At 44.7% G+C, this 24,635-nt stretch overlaps 1 protein-coding gene across 5 annotated transcripts in view; it reads right to left on the minus strand.

The window, feature by feature from the left end:
- Positions 1-525: 525 nt before the first annotated feature.
- Positions 526-24,635, minus strand: part of TBC1D16 (TBC1 domain family member 16) — a 241,513-nt gene continuing 217,403 nt past the window's right edge. For all 5 annotated transcript variants that reach the window (XM_073608200.1, XM_073608201.1, XM_073608204.1 and 2 more), the window contains exons 11-12: positions 19,786-19,932; positions 526-3,152 (exon numbers count right to left, since the gene is read on the minus strand). In XM_073608200.1, coding sequence (XP_073464301.1) covers positions 2,907-3,152; positions 19,786-19,932 — 393 coding nt within the window. In that variant the 3' untranslated portion in view covers positions 526-2,906. The remainder of the gene's footprint in view (positions 3,153-19,785; positions 19,933-24,635) is intronic.

Below are 24,635 nucleotides of genomic sequence, written 5' to 3' on the forward strand. Positions count from 1 at the left end.
CCCCATAGAAAGTGACTTGCTATGTAGGGACATGGGGAGGGGGGGGGAGAGCCAAGGGCGCCAGTGGGGGAACCGAGAAGAAGAGGAGGATTGGGATGCTCTGTGCAAAACCACCAGTAAGTAAGGTAAGTATAACATCTTTGGTATTTTAAATAAACGAGCCTTTAAAAATCACTTCAAAGCCTAACTCCAGCCAAATAATTCTAGTTCTGGATACAGGGGGTAAATTTAAAATTTCCGGCAGTTTTTTTTTTAAATTAGAGCCTGCATGTGGCCACACTGAATAAATTTCCCCTTAGCTCTTGTCCCTATGAAGCCTGGCAAGAAAACATGTGATGTCTGGGGACAGACATCACTAACAGAATTTTTTTTTCTTTTTGCAGATGTTCTAATTCTTCCTTACTCTACAGAGTAAACATATTTTGGATAGAGTTGAGCCCTAACTGTATAATATAAATCACATTTATGGATTCGGTCATATACAAGTAGAATTTAATATTTTATAAAGAAAACAAAGGGACCATACACAGTGGATGATTATTTTTATTACAATAACATTGGTGAAGGACCCATCCACATATTTCATTCTTATACTCTGTAATGATATAGAAGAGTCTGTGAAATAAAGAGGTATAGGATTGTGCTTCACTGGCAATTTTCAGTATGGTCAGATGTCAAAAATGTCTTAAAGTTATAACTTCTTATCAGCATAAATAAAACAATAGAATGATATAACACCTTTCTGCTCAACTTAATGTAGTTTCCCATCTTGAATTACACATTTATCCCCCAAAGCTTGATCCACTCAAGAACAATCTTGAAGTCTGGGCAAAATAACTTTAAGAAATACATTCAGTACATCTCTGCAACACATGCATATTCCCCATGTTTCCCCTTCTTAAAAATGCGGCGAGTGTAGAAAAATACCCATTGATCTGTGGGAAATCCAGTGCACTGCTAACTTCCTGATTGAGCGGACAACACTATCTCTGCTGTAATGAAATCCCAAGCAGTGTGGGCAGCCCTGCTCGGGTTCCCCTGCAGCACTACAGACTTTTAATTATGCTATGAAGATGATGTGGGAGGGGGGTATTCTGAAGTCCATCAGAGGAGAACTCAAGCAGGACTGACAACTTGGGATTTCAGTTTAGCAGAAGCATTCAGTGGAGTTTATAAAGAGTGCCTATGATACGCTTTAGATTTCCCTCGTGTCTCCGCATGACAAATTATGATGTGGGCGACAGATTCATGTATGTGTTGTAAATCGGTACATGAGCTTGGGTCAAGCAGGCGTGTGGAGGCGCACTGGAAACAGAGTGTCAACACAGACCCCCTGTCCTCGGTGCAGCCAAGCTCCCTCCCCACTCCTGCAGCAATCACAGACAGCACAGCGCCATCGAATTTTGAAACTGGGTGGACAGAACCTCATGGGGAAACTGAGACACTAGTTCCCTATCAGGTCTGTTTCCCTTGAATTGACAGAAAGCAATGGGTGGAGCCATAGCCAATGGACAGCCTGCTACTAGGTATAGTATCTGCCCACCCTGCTATCAATCACAAGGAAAGAGCAGATCTGATGGGGAACTAGTGTCCCAGCTTCCCCATCAGGCTTCGTCCACTGTCAGCACCAACAAGAAAGGAGGTAGCAGCAAACTTACCACTCAGCTACACAGCAGCATAGAGAAACAGGCACTCTGCCTGTCTCTGTATGCTGATAGCGTTGGTCTTAATTACCTATAGTTTCGTTATCTAAACTGAAGGCATTTATTTTTTAATTCAGTGCAATAATAGCACTGCTTTGTAAAAGTACCTGAAACTTCAACACATGTCTGTAAGGGTCCTTTTGGACGGGCCTTCCGATCAGGACCGCCTGTCAGTTTTTCAGGCGGACCCCTTTGGACCTTGCATTCTCCTCTATGGAGTGGCGGATGTCAGCGGACACATGTCCGCTGACACCCGCCACTATCCGATCCTGCCCGCAAAAAACAGACAGATGGTGGTCCTATTTTCTATCCGTCTGGCAGATCGGATGAAAAACAGACGATTCATTTCCATCTGATTTCCCCATACAGTAGAGTGTGACTGTGTCCGGGACCTGTCATCCGCCTGCTCAGCAGTGATCAGTGGAGCAATCCCCCGCTGAGCAAGCGGAATCCGCAAGATGGAGGCGCCCATGTGAGAGCGGCCTAAAAGGTACCGAAATGGGCAACAGGGATTTCTAGATATGGTGCAGGCCATTTTAAAGGGTCATACTGTCATAAAAATGTTGTTAGGGCTATAATAAGCTTGAACTAAAAGTTAGGAGCTTACAGGATTTCTGGCTGATCAACATGTATTTTTCTGTACAAGCAGTGTTTTTAAAGGAATAACCTTTGGACATACTGCTGACTTGTACCACATATTTTTAACTTTATTTGTTTTACCCTGACACGCCCCTTAACAGGGCAATGTAGAAATGAGTCCTTTGTTAATCACCTCAGAGGACCCTTTAAGCCACTCAGCATGTAGAGTAGCTGATATGTGCATTTAAACACTGTAACACAGCTCATTCTTCTTGTATCACTCACAATTTCAAACAGGTGCCTCTTAATCAGCAGCAGGTTTGTATCTAGGAAGCTAAAGAGAAGCATGATCTGGATGCTGAAGAAATTGAAGCCACATTCATAGGTGTGATGAAAAATTATCTTTTTGTAAACAGTTTTAACCCTGCTCCACTACTCCATCTGCTAAAACTCAAAATAAACGTGTGAGGATGATCTAGAATTGCATATCCTGAGCAATCTCAAGGGTTTGGTTGAAGAAGAGTCTTTGTGAGAATCATAAGCCACAGATATTTCATGATCAGCATCTTCTGTGTCCGTATCAGTCTGTTGCATTTTTTTCTTCTTGCAACTGTACCTGACTTTTTATTTCCTGAACGTGAAAACGTCAAGTGATTTGTGTCTTTTCTTGGTGTGTTTTTGAGGACTCGGAGCTGGCCCTGCTACAGTGCCACCATACAGGCAGTTGTTGGAATCTGGGTGTTGTCCTGTACATTCAACTGGTGGGATATAACCGCTGTCCCACATGCCTGACCCACACAACTTGCACAGATCATGCAGACTGCAGGGAATTTTAGGCAAGAGGCGAAACTTGTAAAGTAAACTTCTTGCCTGCAAACAGGAAGAAAAGGTAGAGGTTGGAAAAGAAACAATGAAAACACAATTCCCTTACAGGAAAAATGTAAATATATGCAAGATCAAAAAAAAGAACAACAAGGCAAACGAGAAGAATACAACCAAGGGGAAGGAATCGGGAGGAGGAGAAGTTGAGGGATTCCAAGAACAAATTTTTTACTTAACCTTTTCATTTGACCCATGCTTGAAAATGTTAAAGCAGAGTTCCACCCAAAAATGGAACGTCCGCTTTATGTACTCATGACCCCCTGACAGTCTACATTTGGCATGTAATTTTTTTGCGGGGGGGAAGAGCGGGTACCTAGTTTTCACAAGTGCCCAGTTCCCACTTCCTCTCCTGGCACTGCCGCCCGAAAGGAAATTTAACACTCCCCCCTCCCTTCCCGCAATCACACATCACAGGTCCCAGAAGGTTGCCCGGCCATTCATAACGTTCAGCGCGGCCCGCACCTGCGCAGTGCGTGCCCGGCTGTGAAGCCACAGCCGAGCGCCCACACTTGCATTGCCGGCACCGCAGATCGGGGGAAGAGAAGCGAGGCTTCGGGCGGCCGCATCGCTGGACGGTGGAACAGGTGAGTGTCTGTTTATTAAAAGTCAGCAGCTACACTTTTTGCAGCTGCTGACTTTTAAATGGGTGGAACTCTGCTTTAAGTGTTACATGAGGAAGCTATTGTAGAAATGAATCTGCCAAAGCAACTATATCATTTTCATTTTAAGATTGATACATGGCCTCCTGTTTGGTTTGTACAGCATCACACAAAATAAAATGGATTTTCACCAAACCCCTATCCAACCCAAACCCTCCAGGTAATCAAATGGATTACAAGGCCACGGATATCCAAAGCAAGAAATTAACAAACTAAGAAGAAAGAGCAACATTATTTCAGCTAAATGACTGTGTTGCAAAATTAAAGATTTTGCAATCAGTAAAACTTTGTTAAAGCTGAAAACCTTAATTTCGCTTACTGAGCGACTTATTTGCGTAAAAAAAAAAAAAAAGTATTTTTTTCCCCTTCATTTAAAGCGCTTTCTTTTTGTGCTATTATTATGACAGTCTTTAATGCTTTTCACCAAAAAGGTGATTTTTGCTCAAATTTCATGAAGAAGAAAGATTTGTTTTGATCATCCCTAATTCTTAGGTAAACAAGTTTGATTTTAGCTCTGCATAGCCAGCCATCTTTAATTAATTCCTTCATATGTAATTGGAAGCACCCACCCCCATCCCTAGCAATATATAACTAAGCATCTCTTGGGAAAGGCACGTTGGCCAAGGGGTGCCACGTTTGCAGATGGAGTTCTTTCTCAAAGTTGTGGTATTTCTATAAGTGAGAGATATCTTTTGTACCTCCACAGGTGTGCTCTTACTGCTGCAACTCCAGCCATAATCGCAATATTGAAGACTGCTTTCCTATGTTTCATTAAAGCGGAGTTCCGCCAAATTTTTTTTGTTATGCCGCGTACACACGGTCGGACTTTTCGTCTACAAAAGTCCAACGGACGCTGACGGACTAAAGCTGGCTGGTAATCCGATCGTGTGTGGGCTTCTCCGGACTTTCAACGGACTTTTTTAGCCTCAAATCCGACGGACTTTAGATTTGAAACATGCTTCAAATCTTTACGTCGTAAGTACGACGGACCCCGAAATCCGCTCGTCTGTGTGCTAGTCCGACGGACAAAAACCCATGCTAGGGCAGCTATTGGCTACTGGCTATGAACTTCCTTATTTTAGTCCGGTGTACGTCATCACGTACGAATCCGTCGGACTTTTGTGTGGTCGTGTGTAGGCAAGTCCGTTCGTAAGAAAGTCTGCCGCAAGTCCGCCGAAGGTACGTCGGAAGTCTGTCGGACAGGCTGTCGGACTTTTGTAGACGAAAAGTCCGACCGTGTGTACGCGGCATTAAAGTCAGCAGCTGCAGCTGACTTTTAAAATATGGACACGATGTCGGCACCCGAAGCCGATCTGTCCCTCGGCTCTCGGGTGGAGGCGCCGCCATCTTCGGTAAGGGAATCGGGAAGTGAAGCCTTGCGGCTTCACAGTCTGGTTCCCTACTGCACATGTGCGAGTCATGCTGCGCGATCCCACGGTCCCTGCTGTCTTCTGGGACTGTTTGTCTCCCAGAAGACAGCGGGGGGTGGGGGGTGGAGGAGGCGCCGGATATGGTATAGATATCCGCAGATACAGCGGCTATCTATGCCCAGAAGTGGGAGCAAATACCTGGATTATACAGGTATCTGTTCCCTCCTCCCCCCTGTCAAATGTGACACTGGAGGGGGAGAGGATTCTGAAAAGCAGAAGTTCCATTTTTGGGTGGAACTCCGCTTTAAGACCCGGTTCACACTGATGCGAGTTCATGACGAATGTGATGCGTCAAAAACACTTTTAATTTGCATGTCATCCCTAAAGTCATTCTTTTCAATGACGGTCGTTCACATACATGCGTTGCGATTCCTCTACGAATGCGATGCGATTAAGAAAAGGGTCTTGTGCGAGTTTACTGCGTTGCGAATTTAGTCTCCATAGACATCAATGTAAATCGTTCTTGAATCGCATTGATGGTTCACATATGTGCGAATTCCACCACACTACTCTCCACAAAAACCAGGAAGTACACAGGACGTTAACACCTTTTTTTTTTTACATTATGATTCCATTGGCTAGAATATCAAATCGCAGCTATGTACAACTCCTGAAATTCGCGGTAAAATCACGGTAAATTCGCACCTCACAAAGGACAAAAAACGGAACAAAATCACAGCGCATCAGTGTGAACCAGGCCTAACTCTGATATGCTCCTTTGCTTAACCATCTGTTGACATTGCTTTGCTATAGTTTCCTCCCTATACCTTACCTTAATTTATGGCCTTTTTTTATCTTTATTAGCTGTCCCCTTGAAAGTTTCTGAAGTGAGAATTTTGCTCTGCATAGCCAGCCATCTTTAATTAACTCCCTGATTAGTAATTGGAAGCACCTATCCCCATCCCCAGCAGTATATAACTAAGCATCTCTTGGGAAAGGCACGTTGGCCAAGGGGTGCACGTTTGCAGATGGGGTTCTTTCTTAAAGTGGGGGTATTTCTATAAGTGGGAGCACTTCTGACTTCTAGTCATCTGAATATCTCATCTGAAAATATCTTTTGTGCCTCCACAGGTATGCTCTTACTGCTGCAACTCCAGCCATAATCACAATACTGAAAACTGCTTTGCTATGTTTCTTTAACTCTGGCATGCTCCTTTGCTTAACCATCTGTTGACTGTCCACATTGCTTTGCGATGGTTTCCTCCCTATACCTTACCATAAATTATGGCCTTTTCTTATCTTTATTAGATGTCCCCTTGTAAATCGGTTTCTGAAGGGAGAATTTTGCTCTGCATAGCCAGCCATCTTTAACCATTTGCCGACTGCCTCACACAGATATACTGCGGCAGAATGGCATGGGCAGGCAGAGTAACGTACCCATACACCCCCGGTGCCCGAGGCGGTCGGCATCGTTGCAGGAGCGATCCGTCCTGAGGGGGAGGCCACTGATTCATGGCCACCTCCTCACGATCGCTGCTGACGAATGAGAAGCTTCCTCTGCTTCTGAAATGTAAACAGAAGCAGAGGAAGTGATGTCATCTCTCCTCGTGGAGCCTTTTAGTTCCGGCTCCCGAGGAGAGAAGACATCAATGTGAGTTGCACCAGCACTACACTAACACTAGTACACATAGGCACATAAACCACCCCCCGATCACCCCGTGTCACAGTGACACCAATAACAGTTTTTGTTTTTTCACTGATCACCGCATTGGTGTCATTTGTGACTGTTATAAGTGTTAGGGCTGTTAGTGGTAGGCCCCTTTAGGTCTAGGGGACCCCCCTAACCCAACCAATAAAGGTTTAACCCCTTGATCACCAGTGACACTAATCGATTATTTTTCTAATCACCGTATAAGTGTCACGGGTGATGCTAGTTAGGCTGTTAGTTATTTAGATTCACCGTCAGCTTTTTATAGCGTCAGGTACCCCCATATACTACCTAATAAAGGTTTTAACCCCCTGATTGCCCCCTAGTAGGGATGAGCCGAACACCCCCCTGTTCGGTTCGCACCAGAACATGCGAACAGGAAAAAAGTTCGTTCGAACATGCGAACACCGTTAAAGTCTATGGGACACGAACATGAATAATCAAAAGTGCTAATTTTAAAGGCTTATATGCAAGTTATTGTCATAAAAAGTGTTTGGGGACCTGGGTCCTGCCCCAGGGGACATGGATCAATGCAAAAAAAAGTTTTAAAAACGGCCGTTTTTTCAGGAGCAGTGATTTTAATAATGCTTAAAGTCAAACAATAAAAGTGTAATATCCCTTTAAATTTCGTACCTGGGGGGTGTCTATAGTATGCCTGTAAAGGGGCGCATGTTTCCTGTGTTTAGAACAGTCTGACAGCAAAATGACATTTTGAAGGAAAAAACTCATTTAAAACTACCCGCGGCTATTGCATTGCCGACAATACACATAGAAGTTCATTGATAAAAACGGCATGGGAATTCCCCAAAGGGGAACCCCGAACCAAAATTAAAAAAAAAATATGACGTGGGAGTCCTCCTAAATTCCATACCAGGCCCTTCAGGTCTGGTATGGATATTAAGGGGAACCCCGGCCAAAATTTAAAAAAAAAAATGACGTGGGGTTCCCCCTAAATTCCATACCAGACCCTTCAGGTCTGGTATGGATTTTAAGGGGAACCCCGCGCCAAAAAAAAAAAAAAAAAAACGGCGTGGGGTCCCCCCAAAAATCCATACCAGACCCTTATCCGAGCACGCAACCTGGCAGGCCGCAGGAAAAGAGGGGGGGACGAGAGTGCGGCCCCCCTCCCTCCTGAACCGTACCAGGCCACATGCCCTCAACATTGGGAGGGTGCTTTGGGGTAGCCCCCCAAAACACCTTGTCCCCATGTTGATGAGGACAAGGGCCTCATCCCCACAACCCTGGCCGGTGGTTGTGGGGGTCTGCGGGCGGGGGGCTTATCGGAATCTGGAAGCCCCCTTTAACAAGGTGACCCCCAGATCCCGGCCCCCCCCCTGTGTGAAATGGTAAGGGGGTACATAAGTACCCCTACCATTTCACGAAAAAAGTGTCAAAAATGTTAAAAATGACAAGAGACAGTTTTTGACAATTCCTTTATTTAAATGCTTCTTCTTTCTTCTATCTTCCTTCATCTTCTGGTTCTTCTGGTTCTTCTGGCTCTTCTGGTTCTTCCTCCGGCGTTCTCTTCCAGCATCTCCTCCGCGGCGTCTTCTATCTTCTTCTCCTCGGGCCGCTCCGCACCCATGGCATAGGGGGGAGGCTCCCGCTCTTCTCTTCTTCTTTTCTTCTCTTCTGTTCTTCTTCATTTTCTTCTCCGGGCCGCTCCGCAATCCATGCTGGCATGGAGGGAGGCTCCCGCTGTGTGACGGCGCTCGTCTGACAGTTCTTAAATAACCGGGTGGGCGGGGCCACCCGGTGAACCCCGCCCCCCTCTGACACACGGTGACTTGACGGGACTTCCCTGTGACGTCACGGGGAATGCCACAGGGAAGTCCCGTCAAGTCACCGTGCGTCAGAGGGGGGCGGGGTCACCGGGTGGCCCCGCCCCCCGTTATTTAAGAACTGTCAGACGAGGAGCGCCGCCACACAGCGGGAGCCTCCCTCCATGCCAGCATGGATTGCGGAGCGGCCCGGAGAAGAAAATGAAGAAGAACAGAAGAGAAGAAAAGAAGAAGAGAAGAGCGGGAGCCTCCCCCCTATGCCATGGGTGCGGAGCGGCCCGAGGAGAAGAAGATAGAAGACGCCGCGGAGGAGATGCTGGACGAGAACGCCGGAGGAAGAACCAGAAGAGCCAGAAGAACCAGAAGAACCAGAAGATGAAGGAAGATAGAAGAAAGAAGAAGCATTTAAATAAAGGAATTGTCAAAAACTGTCTCTTGTCATTTTTAACATTTTTGACACTTTTTTCGTGAAATGGTAGGGGTACTTATGTACCCCCTTACCATTTCACACAGGGGGGGGCCGGGATCTGGGGGTCACCTTGTTAAAGGGGGCTTCCAGATTCCGATAAGCCCCCCGCCCGCAGACCCCCACAACCACCGGCCAGGGTTGTGGGGATGAGGCCCTTGTCCTCATCAACATGGGGACAAGGTGTTTTGGGGGGCTACCCCAAAGCACCCTCCCAATGTTGAGGGCATGTGGCCTGGTACGGTTCAGGAGGGAGGGGGGGCCGCAATCTCGTCCCCCCCTCTTTTCCTGCGGCCTGCCAGGTTGCGTGCTCGGATAAGGGTCTGGTATGGATTTTTGGGGGGACCCCACGCCGTTTTTTTTTTTTTTTTTGGCGCGGGGTTCCCCTTAAAATCCATACCAGACCTGAAGGGTCTGGTATGGAATTTAGGGGGAACCCCACGTCATTTTTTTTTTAAATTTTGGCCGGGGTTCCCCTTAATATCCATACCAGACCTGAAGGGCCTGGTATGGAATTTAGGGGGACTCCCACGTCATTTTTTTTTTTAAATTTTGGTTCGGGGTTCCCCTTTGGGGAATTCCCATGCCGTTTTTATCAATGAACTTCTATGTGTATTGTCGGCAATGCAATAGCCGCGGGTAGTTTTAAATGAGTTTTTTCCTTCAAAATGTCATTTTGCTGTCAGACTGTTCTAAACACAGGAAACATGCGCCCCTTTACAGACACACTATAGACACCCCCCAGGTACGAAATTTAAAGGGATATTACACTTTTATTGATTGACTTTAAGCATTATTAAAATCACTGCTCCTGAAAAAACGGCCGTTTTTAAAACTTTTTTGCATTGATCCATGTCCCCTGGGGCAGGACCCGGGTCCCCAAACACTTTTTATGACAATAACTTGCATATTAGCCTTTAAAATTAGCACTTTTGATTTCTCCCATAGACTTTTAAAGGGTGTTCCGCGGCATTCGAATTTGCCGCGAACACCCCAAATTGTTCGCTGTTCGGTGAACTTGCGAACAGCCAATGTTCGAGTCGAACATGAGTTCGACTCGAACTCGAAGCTCATCCCTACCCCCTAGTTAACTCTTTCACCAGTGATCACCGTATAAGTGTTATGGGTGACGCTGGTTAGTTTTTATATACCCGCCGTTTATTACCCAATAAAGGTTTAACCCCCTGATCACACGGCGGGTCAGATAGGGTCTGCATCAGATTAGTGCCAGTACCGCTAACACCCACGCACGCAGCATACACCTCCCTTAGTGGTATAGTGTCTGAACGGATCAATATCTGATCAGATCTATACTAGCGTCCCCAGCAGTTTAGGGTTCCCAAAAATGTAGTGTTAGCAGGATCAGCCCAGATACCTGCTAGCACCTGCGTTTTGCCCCTCCGCCCAGCCCAGCCCAGTCCACCCAAGTGCAGTATCGATCGATCACTCTCACTTTCAAAACACTAAACACATAACTGCAGTGTTCGCAGAGTCAGGCCTGATCCCTGCAATCGCTAATAGTTTTTTTGGTAGCGTTGGATACAGTTGCTGACAGCCTAGGAGCTTTTTTACCTGCGAGTCCCACTAGCGAACCAGTAAATTTAGAGCCCAAAATGGCAAATCGAAGGTACACTAGTGAAGGGGCCTACACTTTTCTGAGCATGACAGATAGTGAAGAGGAAGTCACTCATCTGTCAGATTCAGGCTCAGAATACGATCCTGTAGACAGCAGCGGCTCCATGACAGATAGCTCCGACGACGGAGTTGTGGTCCCTGCCAAGGTCAGGCGTACCAGACCCCGATCTTCTTCTGCTGTTGTTGAGGTGCAAGAACCGCAGGGCTCTCGTATGGAGCAAAGAAGTACTAGTGCTGCTCATCCTTCTGGTGAACTGGCAAGCACCAGCGGCCTAGTACACCCTGGTCGTAGTCAAACCAGCACTGCAGTAACACGTGGAGAGTCCCATAAGTGCAGTTCAAGCTGGTGAGGTGGCAAGCACAAGTAGTGTCCCGCTGCCACCAAGAAGACAAAGACCGGCCCGTCGAGCCCATAGTGCCCTTCCTGCTGCATTCGCCAATCCTAATAAGCAACCTACCACTTCTGCAGCACCCGTACTTCCCCCATTAACTGGCCAACCCGGAATTCAGGTGGAAACAGTTGATTTTACGTCACTTGATTCTTATTCGCTGTTTTTCGCGGAAGATTTCTATAGATCTATCGTGGACCAAAGTAATTTGTATGCTGGTCAATTCATCGCTGCTAATCCCCAGTCCTCCCTTGCCAGAGATTGGAAACCAATTATGGTTTCCGAATTTAAGACCTTTCTGGGCCTATCCCTCGACAAGGCCATAGTTATAATGAGTACGTTGCGGTCATATTGGTCCACTGACCCAATTTACCATATGCCCGTGTTCTCTGCCTCCATGACCAGGACACAATACGAGCAGATCTTGCGGTTCATGCATTTCAACAACAATGAACTCTGTCGTCCTCGTGGAGACCCTGGATACGATCGGCTCTACAAAATTCAGCCCTTCCTAAACCACTTCAACCAACATTTTGCAGACTTATTTACTCCCCATCAAGTTGTCTGCATTGATGAGTCCCTGATGAAGTTTTCTGGTTGCTTGTCTTTCAAACAGTATCTTCCCAGCAAGCGTGCCAGATACGGGGTCAAGATGTATAAGCTCTGTGACAGGGCCACAGGCTATACATGTAGTTTTATGGTTTACGAGGGAAGAGATGGTCACGTAGAGCCGCCAAACTGCCCAGATTACATAGGGAGCGCTGGCAAGATTGTGCGGGACTTGGTGTCACCCTTATTCGGAAAGGGGTACCATTTGTATATGGACAATTATTACATGAGCGTGTCATTTTTTAGTCACTTGTTTGATCATCAGATTGGCGCATGTTGCATTGTGCGATTTAATCGCCGGGGCTTTCCCCAGCGGCTTGTAGATTCCCGTCTTAGGCTGGGGGAGAGAGCCTGCTTGAAGTGTAATAACTTGCTCGCTGTGAAGTGGAGGGATAATAAGAATGTTTTTGTTCTTTCCTCCCTTCATGCAGACACGATGGTCCAAATTCCTACAGCGACTGGTGTTGTGGAGAAACCCCTCGAATGTGTCCACGAATATAACCAAAATATGGGAGGGGTGGACCTCAAAGACAAGTTGCTGGCGCCATACCTAGTTGCCCATAAGGCCAGACGCTGGTACAAAAAAGTGTCTGTTTATTTATTTCAATTGGCTTTGCGGAACGCTCATGTGCTATACAGAGCTTCAGGATTGACTGGATCCTTCCTTAAATTCCAGGAAGAGATCGTCAGAGCCCTTCTGTTTCCAGACGGTGCTCCACCTCACCTTCCCAATCCAAATGCAGTAAGCAGCTGCATAAAAGACATTTTCCGTATGTCCTCCCAAGTACCCCTACCCAACGAGCCCCCAAAGAAGATGTCGTGTCTGCAGCAAGCGCGGATATAGGCGTGACACCCGCTATTATTGTCCCTCCTGTCCTGACAAACCTGGTCTTTGCATTGGTGAATGTTTTGAACGCTACCATACACTAGTGGAGTTTTAGCGTAGGGTACAGCACTGCACAGACTAGGACACACTTTCACAGGGTCTCCCAAGATGCCATCGCATTCTGAGAGACTCAAATCTGGAACCGTTACAGTTACAACCAATACAGTTACAAAAAAAAAGTGTAAAAAAAAAAAAAAAGTAAAAAAACAAAAAAAATATATAAAATAAAAAAACAAAAATCTAAAAATCTCTCTATTGTTCTGCTCTTTATTACTGTATTCCATTCTGCAATGTTTTATTGTTATTATGTTTTATCATGTTTGCTTTTCAGGTATGTAATTTTTTTATACTTTACTGTTTACTGTGTTTTATTGTTAACCATTTTTCTGTTTTCAGGTACGCCATTCAGCTGCAGCGCAGATTTATTTATCTTGACAGCAACAGCGTTTGCTCCCACGATACATAAAGCCGTGACTCCAGCGCTGTAGGAGGTGATTTCACCACCACAGTTAAAAAAAAGAGCAAATATGCTGAAGCATGGGGGCAGCAGGGGTGGAGGAGCAATTTGCTCCTAACTTTTGGGGCGGATGCCTCCATGCTTCGGCATATATATATTTTAGGCACAGATTGCGTTAAAAAATGTTTTATTTTTTACTACTTTTTTTGTATTTGCTTTGCAGGTATGGTATGTCTTACTGTTATACTGTAATGTTACTTTGTTTTATTGTTAACCATCATTTGCTTAGCAGGTATGCCATTCAATTGCAGCGCAGATTTATTCATCTTGACAGCAACAGCGTTTGCTCCCACGATACATAAAGCCGTGACTCCAGCGCTGTAGGAGGTGATTTCACCACCACAGTTAAAAAAAAGAGCATATATGCCAAAGCAATGGGGCAGCAGGGGTGGAGAAGCGATTTGCTCCTAACTTCTGGGGCGGATGCCCCCATGCTTCGGCCTATATTTTTTAGGCCATTCAGCTGCAGCACTGATTTATCTATCTTGACAGCAACAGCATTTGCTCCCACGATACATAAAGCCGTGACTCCAGCGCTGTAGGAGGTGATTTCACCACCACAGTTACATTCAATACGTTTTTATTATTTTTATACAGTTTAAACAAAAGAAAAGGGAACACAAACTGGACCTGACGCCAGACAGTTAGCGACCTGATCCAGTAAAAAGGAAAATAAAAAGAAAAAATTGAAATATATGAACATCAAAATAACGTATTCCATTACATACAGAGAAATGACTGTATAAGGTGTCTAATACTTTATGAACCTTACATGGTGCTAATATTTGAGTTGCCGCCCACCCAACTGGCTTGGATGCCCCTATGGGATCCTGCTGCATCCAAAGATCGGGGGGACAGGAGTCTCAGTGTAAGGCTTCAGAACCTAGGGTTAGGATACGTTCAAGTATATGGACTATCCATCATATAAACTGACAAGCCATAGCTGGTTACCACATGTAATCACCATCACAGTTAAAAACAAAAAATGGTGCATGTATGCCCATCATTAGAAGTGGGTGGATGAAGGGAGGTATGCTAATAGGGGGAAAGCCCACTGATCAAATTCTTTTTTTTGTTCAGCCCACAGGCTGCATGAAAAAGATTAGAATATATGCCCAACAAGGGCCAGAAACGTACTGGTAAGTTGCTGGATTTTGAGTGGTTATACCAGAATGATGCCTGCAAGTTTAGGTATCATCTTGGTATCATTCTTTTCAGCCAGCGGTCGGCTTTCATGTAAAAGCAATCCTAGTGGCTAATTAGCCTCTAGACTGCTTTTACAAGCAGTAGGAGGGAATGTCCCCCCCCCACCATCTTTCATGGTTTTCTCTGGCTCTCCTGTCCCAACAGGGAACCTGAGAATGCAGCCGGTGGTTCCGCCAGCTGACCATAGAGCCGATTAGAGACCAGAATGGCTCCAATCATCTCTATGGCCTAAGAAACCGGAAACTACAAGCATTTCATGACTTCGATTTCGCCGGATGTAAACAGCGCCATTGGGAAATTGGGAAAGCATTTTATCACACCGATCTTGGTGTGGTCAGATGCTTTGAGGGCAGAGGAGAGATCTAGGGTCTAATAGATCCCAATTCTTTCAAAAAAAGAGTACTTGTCACTACCTATTGCTATCGTAGGGGATATTTACATTCCCTGAGATAAAGCACCCCTGCCCCCCCTGCTCTCGCGCAAAGGCGAACGCAAGCGTCGGTCTGGCGTCATATGTAAACAGCAATTGCACCATGCATGTGAGGCATCACCGCGAAGGTCAGATCGAGGGCAGTAATTTTAGCAGTAGACCTCCTCTGTAAATCTAAAGTGGTAACCTTCAAAGGCTTTTAAAAATGTATGTAGTTTGTCGCAGCTGCATGTTTGTGCGCAATTTTAAAGCATGTCGTGTTTGGTATCCATGTACTCAGCCTAAGATCATCTTTTTAATTTCATCAAACATTTGGGCAATATAGTGTGTTTTAGTGCATTAAAATTAAAAAAAGTGTTTTTTCCCCAAAAAAATGCGTTTGAAAAATCGCTGCGCAAATACTGTGTGGAAAAAAAAATATGAAACACCCACCATTTTAATCTGTAGGGCCTTTGCTTTAAAAAAAACATATATAATGTTTGGGGGTTCAAAGTAATTTTCTTACAAAAAAAATATTTTTTCATGTAAACAAAAAGGTTTAGAAAGGGCTTTGTCTTAAAGTGGTTAGAAGAATGGGTGATGAGTGACATAAGCTTCTAAATGTTGTGCATAAAATGCCAGGACAGTTGAAAACCCCCCCAAATGACCCCATTTTGGAAAGTAGACACCCCAAGCTATTTGCTGAGAGGCATGTCGAGTCCATGGAATATTTTATATTTTGACAAAAGTTACGGAAAAAAGACAATTTTTTTTTTGTGCACAAAGTTGTCACTAAATCATATATTGCTCAAACATGCCATGGGCATATGTGAAATTATACCCCAAAATACATTCTGTTGCTTCTCCTGAGTACAAGGATACCACATGTGTGAGACTTTTTGGGAGTCTAGCTGTGTATGGGACCCCGAAAACCAAGCACCACCTTCAGGCTTTCTAAGGGTGTAAATTTTTTTATTTCACTCCTCACTGCCTATCACAGTTTCGGAGGCCATGGAATGCCCAGATGGCACAAAACCTCATGACCCCAAAAATGACCCCATTTTGTAAATTAGAAACCCCAAGCTATTTGCTGAGAGGAATGTTGAGTCCATGGAATATTTTATATTTTGACACAAGTTGCGGGAAAAAGACAATTTCTTTTTAGCACAAAGTTGTCAATAAATGATATAATGCTCAAACATGCCATGGGCATATGTGAAATTACACCCCAAAATACATTCTGTTGCTTCTCCGGAGTATGGGGATAACACGTGTGAGACTTTTTGGGAGCCTAGACGTGTACGGGACCCCGAAAACCAAGCACCGCCTTCAGGCTTTCTAAGGGTGTAAATTTTTGATTTCGCTCCTCACTGCCTATCACTGTTTCAGAGGCCATGGAATGCCCAGATGGCACAACCCCCCCCCCCCATGACCCCATTTTGGAAAAGACACCCCAAGCTATTTGCTGAGAGGTATGGCGAGTATTTTGCAGACCTCGCTTTTTGTCACAAAGTTTTGAAAATTGAAAAAAGAAAAAAAAATACATTTTTCTTTTCTTTCTTCATTTTCAAAAACAAATGAGAGCTGCAAAATACTCACCATTCCTCTCAGCAAATAGCTTGGGGTGTCTACTTTCCAAAATGGGGTAATTTTGGGGGGGTTTGTGCTATCTTGGCATTTTATGGCCTTCAAAACTGTGATAGGTAGTGAGGAGTGAAATCAAAAATTTACTCCCTTAGAAATCCTTTAGACGGTGATTGGTTTTCGGGACCCCGTACGCGGCTAGGCTGCCAAAAAGTCCCACACATGTGGGATCCCCATACTCAGGAGAAGCAGCAGAATGTATTTTGGGGTGAAATTCCACATTCCACAACATTTTTTTTTGTCATTATTCAATCACTTCGGACAAAACAAATAAATATTCAAAGGGCTCAACATGCCTCTCAGCAATTTCCTTGGGGTGTCTACTTTCCAAAATTGGGTCATTTGGGGGGGGGGGGGGGGGGTGTAGGTGTACTGCCCTGCCATTTTAGCACCTCAAGAAACTTTTCCGCAAACCAATAAATATACGCTTATTGACATTTTTTTACCAAAGACATGTGGCTGAATACATTTTGGCCTAAATGTATCAGGAACAATGAATCAGACCGAGACAGAAGTATAGTTAAATCACACTTGTTTAAAAATAATAATAATAAGGTAAACAGAGTAAGCGTAGTCAAAACAAGCCAGAGTTCAGTAACCGGATCGGGTAGTCAGCCAAGCAAATGTCAGAGAGCTAAAGATAAACGTAGTAGTACAGCAAGCAGGATCAGGAGCCAGAAGGAACGTAGGAGAAAGTCTCTGTGATGTTGACAAAGGCGAAGGCAGAGATCAAGTGAGCTGGACGACTAAGTAGGACTTTACGTAGGAAGGGAGCTGGCAATTAGCCGACAGCTGAGCGGCCAGCTCAGAGAAGGAAGGGCCAAGCCCAGCCCTGACAGTACCCCCTCCTCAATGCCTCCTCCCCCTCGGAGGACCTCTGGGCTTGAGGGGAAAATGTCTATGAAAATCACGGAGGACGACAGGGGCATGTACGTCCAAGGATGAGACCCAAGAGCGTTCCTCCGGACCGTACCCCTTCCAATGCACCAGGTACTGTATGCACTCACGGAACCTACGGGAGTCAACAATGGATTGTACTTCATACTCCTCATGGTTCCCAACCTGTATAGGGTGAGGATGTGGCACCAAGGTGGTAAAGTGATTGCAGACCAAAGGTTTCAATAAGGAGACATGAAACACATTTGAGATGCACATACTCAAGAGGAAGGTCCAAGGCATAAGCCACTGGGTTAATCCTGCGAAGGATACGGAAAGGCCAAATAAAACGAGGTGTGAACTTTAAAGAAGGAACACGAAGTCGGAGGTTGCGAGACAACAGCAAGACTCTGTTCCCAACCTGGTAGGAAGGTGCTGGCAGGCGTCGGCAGTCAGCATGGAGTCTGTACCTATCGTTAGCATGTTGCAAAGCCTCCTGAACTTGTGCCCAAGTGGAACGAAGACCACGGAGATGCTCCTCAACGCAGGAATATTCTGTGGAACAAACGAGTCAGGCAACATGGAAGGTTGGAAACCATAATTTGCCATAAACTGGGACAATCGGGAAGCAGAATTCAAGGCGCTGTTGTGAGCAAACTCTGCCCACGGTAATAGGTCTGACCAGTTGTTATGATGGTCAGAAATATAGTAACGTAAGAATTGCTCCAAGGACTGATTGGCTCGTTCTGTGGCCCCATTAGACTGCGGGTTATACGGAGAGGAGAAAGCAAGCTGAATTCCCAACTGTGCACAAAAGGCTCGCCAGAACCGGGAGACAAACTGACTACCCCTGTCTGAGACAATCACCTTGGGTAGCCCATGTAAGCGAAAGATCTCCCGAGCAAAAATGGAAGCCAGTTCCTTAGAAGTGGGCAGCTTCTTAAGTGGAATACAATGACACATCTTTGAGAACCGGTCAACCACCATAAGAATAACAGTGTTGCCTTGGGAGTTGGGTAACTCCACAATGAAATCCATAGACCAGTGGGTCCAGGGCCTCTCTCCATTGGGTATGGGTTGTAGGAGGCCCACTTGAAGGTGTCGTGGAGTCTTACTCTGAGCACACATGGAACAGGCAGCTATGAAAGCAGTTACATCAGCCCGTAGACTAGGCCACCAGAATTTCCCCTGTCTCTGCTGTGGAATGGGGGAGGTCCCCGTCTCTGCTGTGGAATGGGGGAGGTCCGTCTCTGCCGTGGAATGGGGGGGGTCCCTGTCTCTGCCGTGGAATGGGGGTCCCATAGGCAAAACAGGAAGTGAGAAGAAATCCCTGCAAATTAAAGGAATCTTTTGGGGACCTCCAGTTCACTACTGTACCCATTGGAAGATTTCCCCTCTATGACTTTTCTGGGGATAACCCAATTTTTTTTTTTACTTTCAATCATAATGGTAAACAGGACAAACAGAGGGTGAATCTCTCTTATGGGCACACAGACAGCAAGAAGCACTGACAGATGTTCTAATCCATCTCCACTCTATCCAAAACCAAAATATAAAAATTTTGCCTTTAGTTGTACTTTAATTTAATGCTTAGACATTTATGTTAATGTTTATATTTAATATTTTACATAGTATTTACTGTTCTAAATAAATACTGTTGTCTGCTGTGTTTACTGTTCAGATTTTACTATATGCAGGGAAGTGTTCTTTTTAAGAGCAGATGAAAATAAAAAATAGTTCTTCAATTTCTGACTGCTTAAATTTATGGATGAAAAAAAAATGGGCACTTGGGCAGTAATCGTGAAGCATTGCGGAATCTATCGAAGATATGATAATCAGAATCTAATCTAATCGTGAGACCAGTAACCACCATTAATCTCTATGCTCTCACTCATTCCTTCTCTCACCATCCCCTCTAACAACTGCATTTTTATCCCTCCTCTCACCAGTGTCTCTTCACTACCACAACCTTTCCTATAGGCCCATCCTTTCATCTCATGCCTGAACAAAGTGCTTCCCCCTCCCTCAACACTGCACCTGCAACCCCTTTTCCCCACCCTAACTTTGGGTACACGTGTGCATATATATTTATTTATTCATTTTAGCTGTGTTGTTCACTTGGAGTTCAACTTTACTAAATTATAAACGAGTATGAAAAAAGATAGACAAGTATCAATATGCAACTATGGTAAAAAATGAAAAAACAAAACACAAGCAGTCATTTTTATGTATAGTACAAACTGCAAACTCATGAAACCCCGAGAAAAAAAAAGCTGCGAATCTTTGACTTTCACATCTTTTAAATACTCCATTTATATCATACATATTTGTCTTTAGTTCACCCTAGAGAAACATCCTATTATAGATTATAGAGTAAGTCTTTTATAATTTCCTAACCATAACAATTCCTTCCCAACATATTTATGTCCCATGGTACCAAACACATGCACAGTTCTTCATACATACCTTTTTAAGAACCAGATCTCCGTTCATATGCATGGCCAAGTTACTGAAATGTAGCAACATCTGGTCTGTTGGCAACTGCTGCTCAATGACATCATCTCCATACAGAACAATAATGGCAACACAGAGGAAAAGGTGGAAATAATCTGTCTAAAGGATATAGAAAAGCTAATTTAGCATTTTCTTAATACAGACAACAACACTACAGATGAGATAGCTAGACATATACGGTTTCTTTTAACATTACCTGAGAAAGCTCTTTAAAGTAGGGCGGAAAAGTAAAATGCAACAGCAAACAATATTATTAAAGTGTATCTAAAGCTAAACACATTATTTTAGTTTTGGATAGAGTAGTGAGGGGTTGGAACACCCCTGTCAATTTTCTGTGAACCTGAGATTCAGCCTCTCTATGTACCAGGGACCATTGTCAACAAGACTTAGGCTGGTTTCACACCATTGCGAATTGGATGCGGCTTCCCTGCATCCAATTCGCAATAGCAGGAGATTTTGACTGGCTCTCTATGGAGCCGGTTCACATATCTCCGCAGCAGGTCTGGTGTGTTTTGCAGAAAAACGCTGCGAGTCTTTTGGTCCATTTCAGATCCAAATTCAGCACAAAATTCGGGCTGAAATCGGACCTGAAACGGTGAACCAGGAAGCACAGGACCCCTGCTGTGAGACGGATGAGGAGATGGTGTGAACCCAGCTTGAAAGTGAAGGATGATCCAAAATTTTGAGATGCCACGAAAAATAGGAATAAAGGGATAATCTTGGAAAAAAGAACACTTTTTTTTTCTGGTGACTGCGTAGGATGGTATTTCCTGAGCATTAGAGAGATTTGGGCTTAAGATATAATTTTAAAAAAGAGCAGGTATTTTGAACTACACTTACTGGAAAATACATTCTTTCAAAGCAAATAAAGAAATCACGTTATAGTTCAGTGTTTTCTGCTACAGCAGTTTCTTAATCTCTGGCCAGCACTCACAATACTAAAGGTTGATAGGTATCACTCCACAAAAGAAAACCTCCAAGTCGGCTGCTTAATTTAGTGCTTTATGAACAGTATCAATTGTATACATTACATATACTGTATGTACCGTCCACGAGCCTCCTTGCAACCCTGCTCAACTGCTAGAATCCCAGTAAAACCCAGTGCTTCTGTGTGCCTTCCACAATTCAGTGCTCAATGACTGAGTGGCCAATGGCACTTGGGAGTAAGACAAAAGCCCTTAGCTATGTAGCCCTATTTACAGCAACTCAGTGTAAGGTCAGCACTTAAGCACTTAACCAGCAATTCTAAAAAGAATTGAGAGTGGGTTTGTCTGCTGAAAAGGGCAATAATAGTGCATGCAAGGCATTTGTTGGCTACTTACCCTGCAAAATAGCAAAATCAAAATGACATACAGTATGTGATGCAATCTGCCACTACCATTATAAGTGGATTTGACTTAACAGTAAAATCCCTTTTCTTGGAGTATAGTACAGAACAGAGGATCTTTGTCTTATTCATTGGTTGAGCAGCTACCTTTATATCATTGAACACTGGCAAAAATATCTCCAGGGACATCCCCTATAAAAGCCCTCACACTCCCAATAAGCCTCTAGTTCTCTAGCAGCAGACATATCAAAGAACAGAGCGGAGGGACTCGTGTCCTGTACTGTAAGAAAAGGATTTTACTAGTAATTTAAAAATACAGTTTTCTTAATTATATAGTATAGGACACAGGGTCTTAGTCTTACCCATGGCATGTCAAAAAGTAGTCTAATTGATGGATGGGCAACACAGCAAACATCAACAGGTCCATGTAACAAATTGGTCAAGAAATGGTTTGAAAGAATTCAAAGCAGTTTGCAGCACCTTATGCCCGAAACTGGCATCGGAGGGGCCTGAACATCCACCTGGTAAAACTTAACATACATGTGAACAGAAGACCAAGTGGTAGCCTTGAAAATACAAGAAACCGATGCCTGATACTGAATAACCCCATGAAGCACTAACAGATCTGGTAGAGTGTACCTTAACAGAGAGGAACTCTATCCTTTAGAACAGGGGTCTCCAAACTTTTTAAACAAAGGGCCAGTTTACTGTCCTTCAGACTTCCAGGGGGCCGGCTTGTGGGCATTGGAAGTAGAAAATGTCCCGGCATCAGTGGGAGTAAACAATGCCCCATCTTTGGTGTCAGTGAGAGGAATTGTGCCCCATCGTTGATGTCACTGGGAGGAACTGTGCCCCATCGTTGGTGTCATTAGTAAGAATTGTGCCCCATCGTTGGTGTCAGCTGGGGGAATTATGCCCTAATGAAAGTCAGAGAATAAATTATTGCCCCAAGGGCTGGATGAAAACAAGCAAAGGGCTCCATCCAGCCTCCAGGCTGCAGTTTGGCGACCACTGCTTTACAACATAGTCAAATGATGACTTGTGTAATCCACCTACCAAAAAAGCTAGAGGCATTAAGCCCCTTATGGAGAGAAAATTCCATAAAAAGGGGAGGATAATGTCCTAATTTAGGAGGAAAGAGGCAACTACCTTCAGGTGAAAAGAGGCTTTAAAGTGGATGTAAACCCCATTCATGAAATCTGACCTGGGCACATATATCTCTAGTGTTTACTTATCTCTCTCCAAAGCCCTAAGTCCTGTGTCTTTCTGCTGCTCTGTTCCTGTTATCAGCATAACTTCTGACAAGTTCTCCGACACACAAGGTAAAAGTGGGAAGGGGGTGTAGGGTTAAAGTGGAAATGTCTGCAGAAAGGGGAGTGTAGGGTTAAAGGGGGAAGTGTATACAGGAAGAAGGTATAAGGTTAAAAGGGGACAGTGTGTGCAGGAAGGGGGCAGTGTATACTGGAACATGGTGTAGGGTTAAAGGGGGGCAGTGTGTACAGGAAGGGGGTGTAGCATTAAAGGGGAGCAGTGTGTATATGAAGGGGGTGTAGCATTAAAGGGGGGTAGTGTGTATATGAAGGGGGGTGTAGCGTTAAAGGAGGCCAGTGTGTGCAGGAAGGGGGTGTAGCATTAAAGGAGGCCAGTGTGTGCAGGAAGGGGGTGTATAATTAAAGGGGTGGCATTATGTGCAGGAAGGGGGGCAATGTGTACAGTTTTTTTTTTGTTTTTTTGGGGGGGGTGCAAAATAGTCTAGCACCGGCCTTGATCAGAACAATTAAATCCATCATTTTGCTATAGGCTGATTGGGAAGTGGTTAACATAGGGCATCTCATTGTGATTCTAATAACATGCACTGCTCAAGCCCTAACAGAGGGGGAAGCCTTTCCACTGAAATACATTGGTTGAATCTGATGCTTTTAAGCAATAAACATTTTGTACTAGGTGCTCCTCATTACACACCACGGAGTTTGCAAGTCAACTTCCTAGCCTTTAGGAGGGTAGGGATGACAGAGTCCAACAGGGCCCTCTCCCTCAGCACCTTGGCTTCAACCACTTCCAGACCGCCGATACACGTCCTTACTTTGAGGACGGATATCGTTATGGTAGCAGCTAGCTGCCATAACCCTGGTATCCTTGTGTTCGGCCGGCGGTCCGCTACAAGATACAAGTGGTCTCTGCGGCGAGATCACTTTTATCAGTGGCTGTGTTATTTGGGAGCTAGGAGTCCAGCCGATGACCAAGAGGAAGCAAAATGATGCACGTATGTGCAGTGGAGCTACTAAAAACATGGCAGTAGGCACAGCAGCTGTCTGTGGAGCAGACTTGGGCCAGAAGGGTCAAAAATTATTCCAAATGTAAAAGGCTGGCACTCCCACTATGGCTGTGACATAACATTTAAAGTGTCACAGCCCACTCTCCACTATAGCCACTCTGCACTGACTCTCCCATGTCTTGGCTGTGACACAACATTTAAAGTGTGGACTGCGAGTACCAATATGTGTGCCCATGTAGGGTCCAGTGCTTGAAGTGACTTTACAGGCTGGTCTGCATCTTCTTGCAGGTGGGGTCCGGGCATCGTCCCCCAAGGCTCAGCCAAGGAGTCAACTGGTCTGAAAGGCTGCTGAAGGAAAGCCACAGTGGCTCAAGTGCAGCTATAGAATTTATAGAAGAAAAAAAAAACCTATAATAAAAGAAGAGCTAAGGCTTGCTTGGAGTAGGAGGGATTACATAGGCTGCTTACACTTTTTCTGCCGAGATCCATCCAATCACCTAAAAGTAGCTCCACAGAACATAGACTGTATACACTCACCTTCCACTTTATTAGGTACACCTTGCTAGTACCGGGTTGGACCCCCCTTTGCCTTCACAACTGCCTTGATTATTCGTGGCATAGATTCAACAAGCTGTTGAGAAAATTCCTCAGAGATTTTGGTCCATATTGACATGATAGCATCACGTAGTTGCTGCAGATTTGTTGGCCGCACATCCATGATGCAAATCTCTTGTTCCACCACATCCTAAAGGTGTTCTATTGGATTGAGATCTGGTGACTGTGGAGGTCAATGAAGTACAGTGAACTCATTGTCATGTTCAAGAAACCAGCTTGAGACGATTTGAGCTTTGTGACATGGTACATCAGAAGATGGGTACACTGTAGTCATAAAGGGATGGACATGGTCAGCAACAATACTCAGGTAGGCCATGGCATTTAAACAATGCTCAATTGGCACTAAGGGGTCCAAAGTGTGCCAAGAAAATATCCCTCACCACATTACACCACCACCACCAGCCTCAACCGTTGATACAAGACAGGATGGATCCATGCTTTCATGTTGTTTATGACAAATTCTGACCCTACCATCTGAATGTCGCAGCTGAAATCAAGACTCATCAGACCAGGCAACGTTTTTCCAATCTTCTATTGTCCAATTTTGGTGAGCTTGTGCGAATTGTAGCCTTAGTTTCCTGTTCT

The sequence above is a fragment of the Aquarana catesbeiana genome, linkage group LG12 (genome assembly GCF_042186555.1).
Source record: "Aquarana catesbeiana isolate 2022-GZ linkage group LG12, ASM4218655v1, whole genome shotgun sequence".
Lineage (NCBI taxonomy): Eukaryota > Metazoa > Chordata > Amphibia > Anura > Ranidae > Aquarana > Aquarana catesbeiana.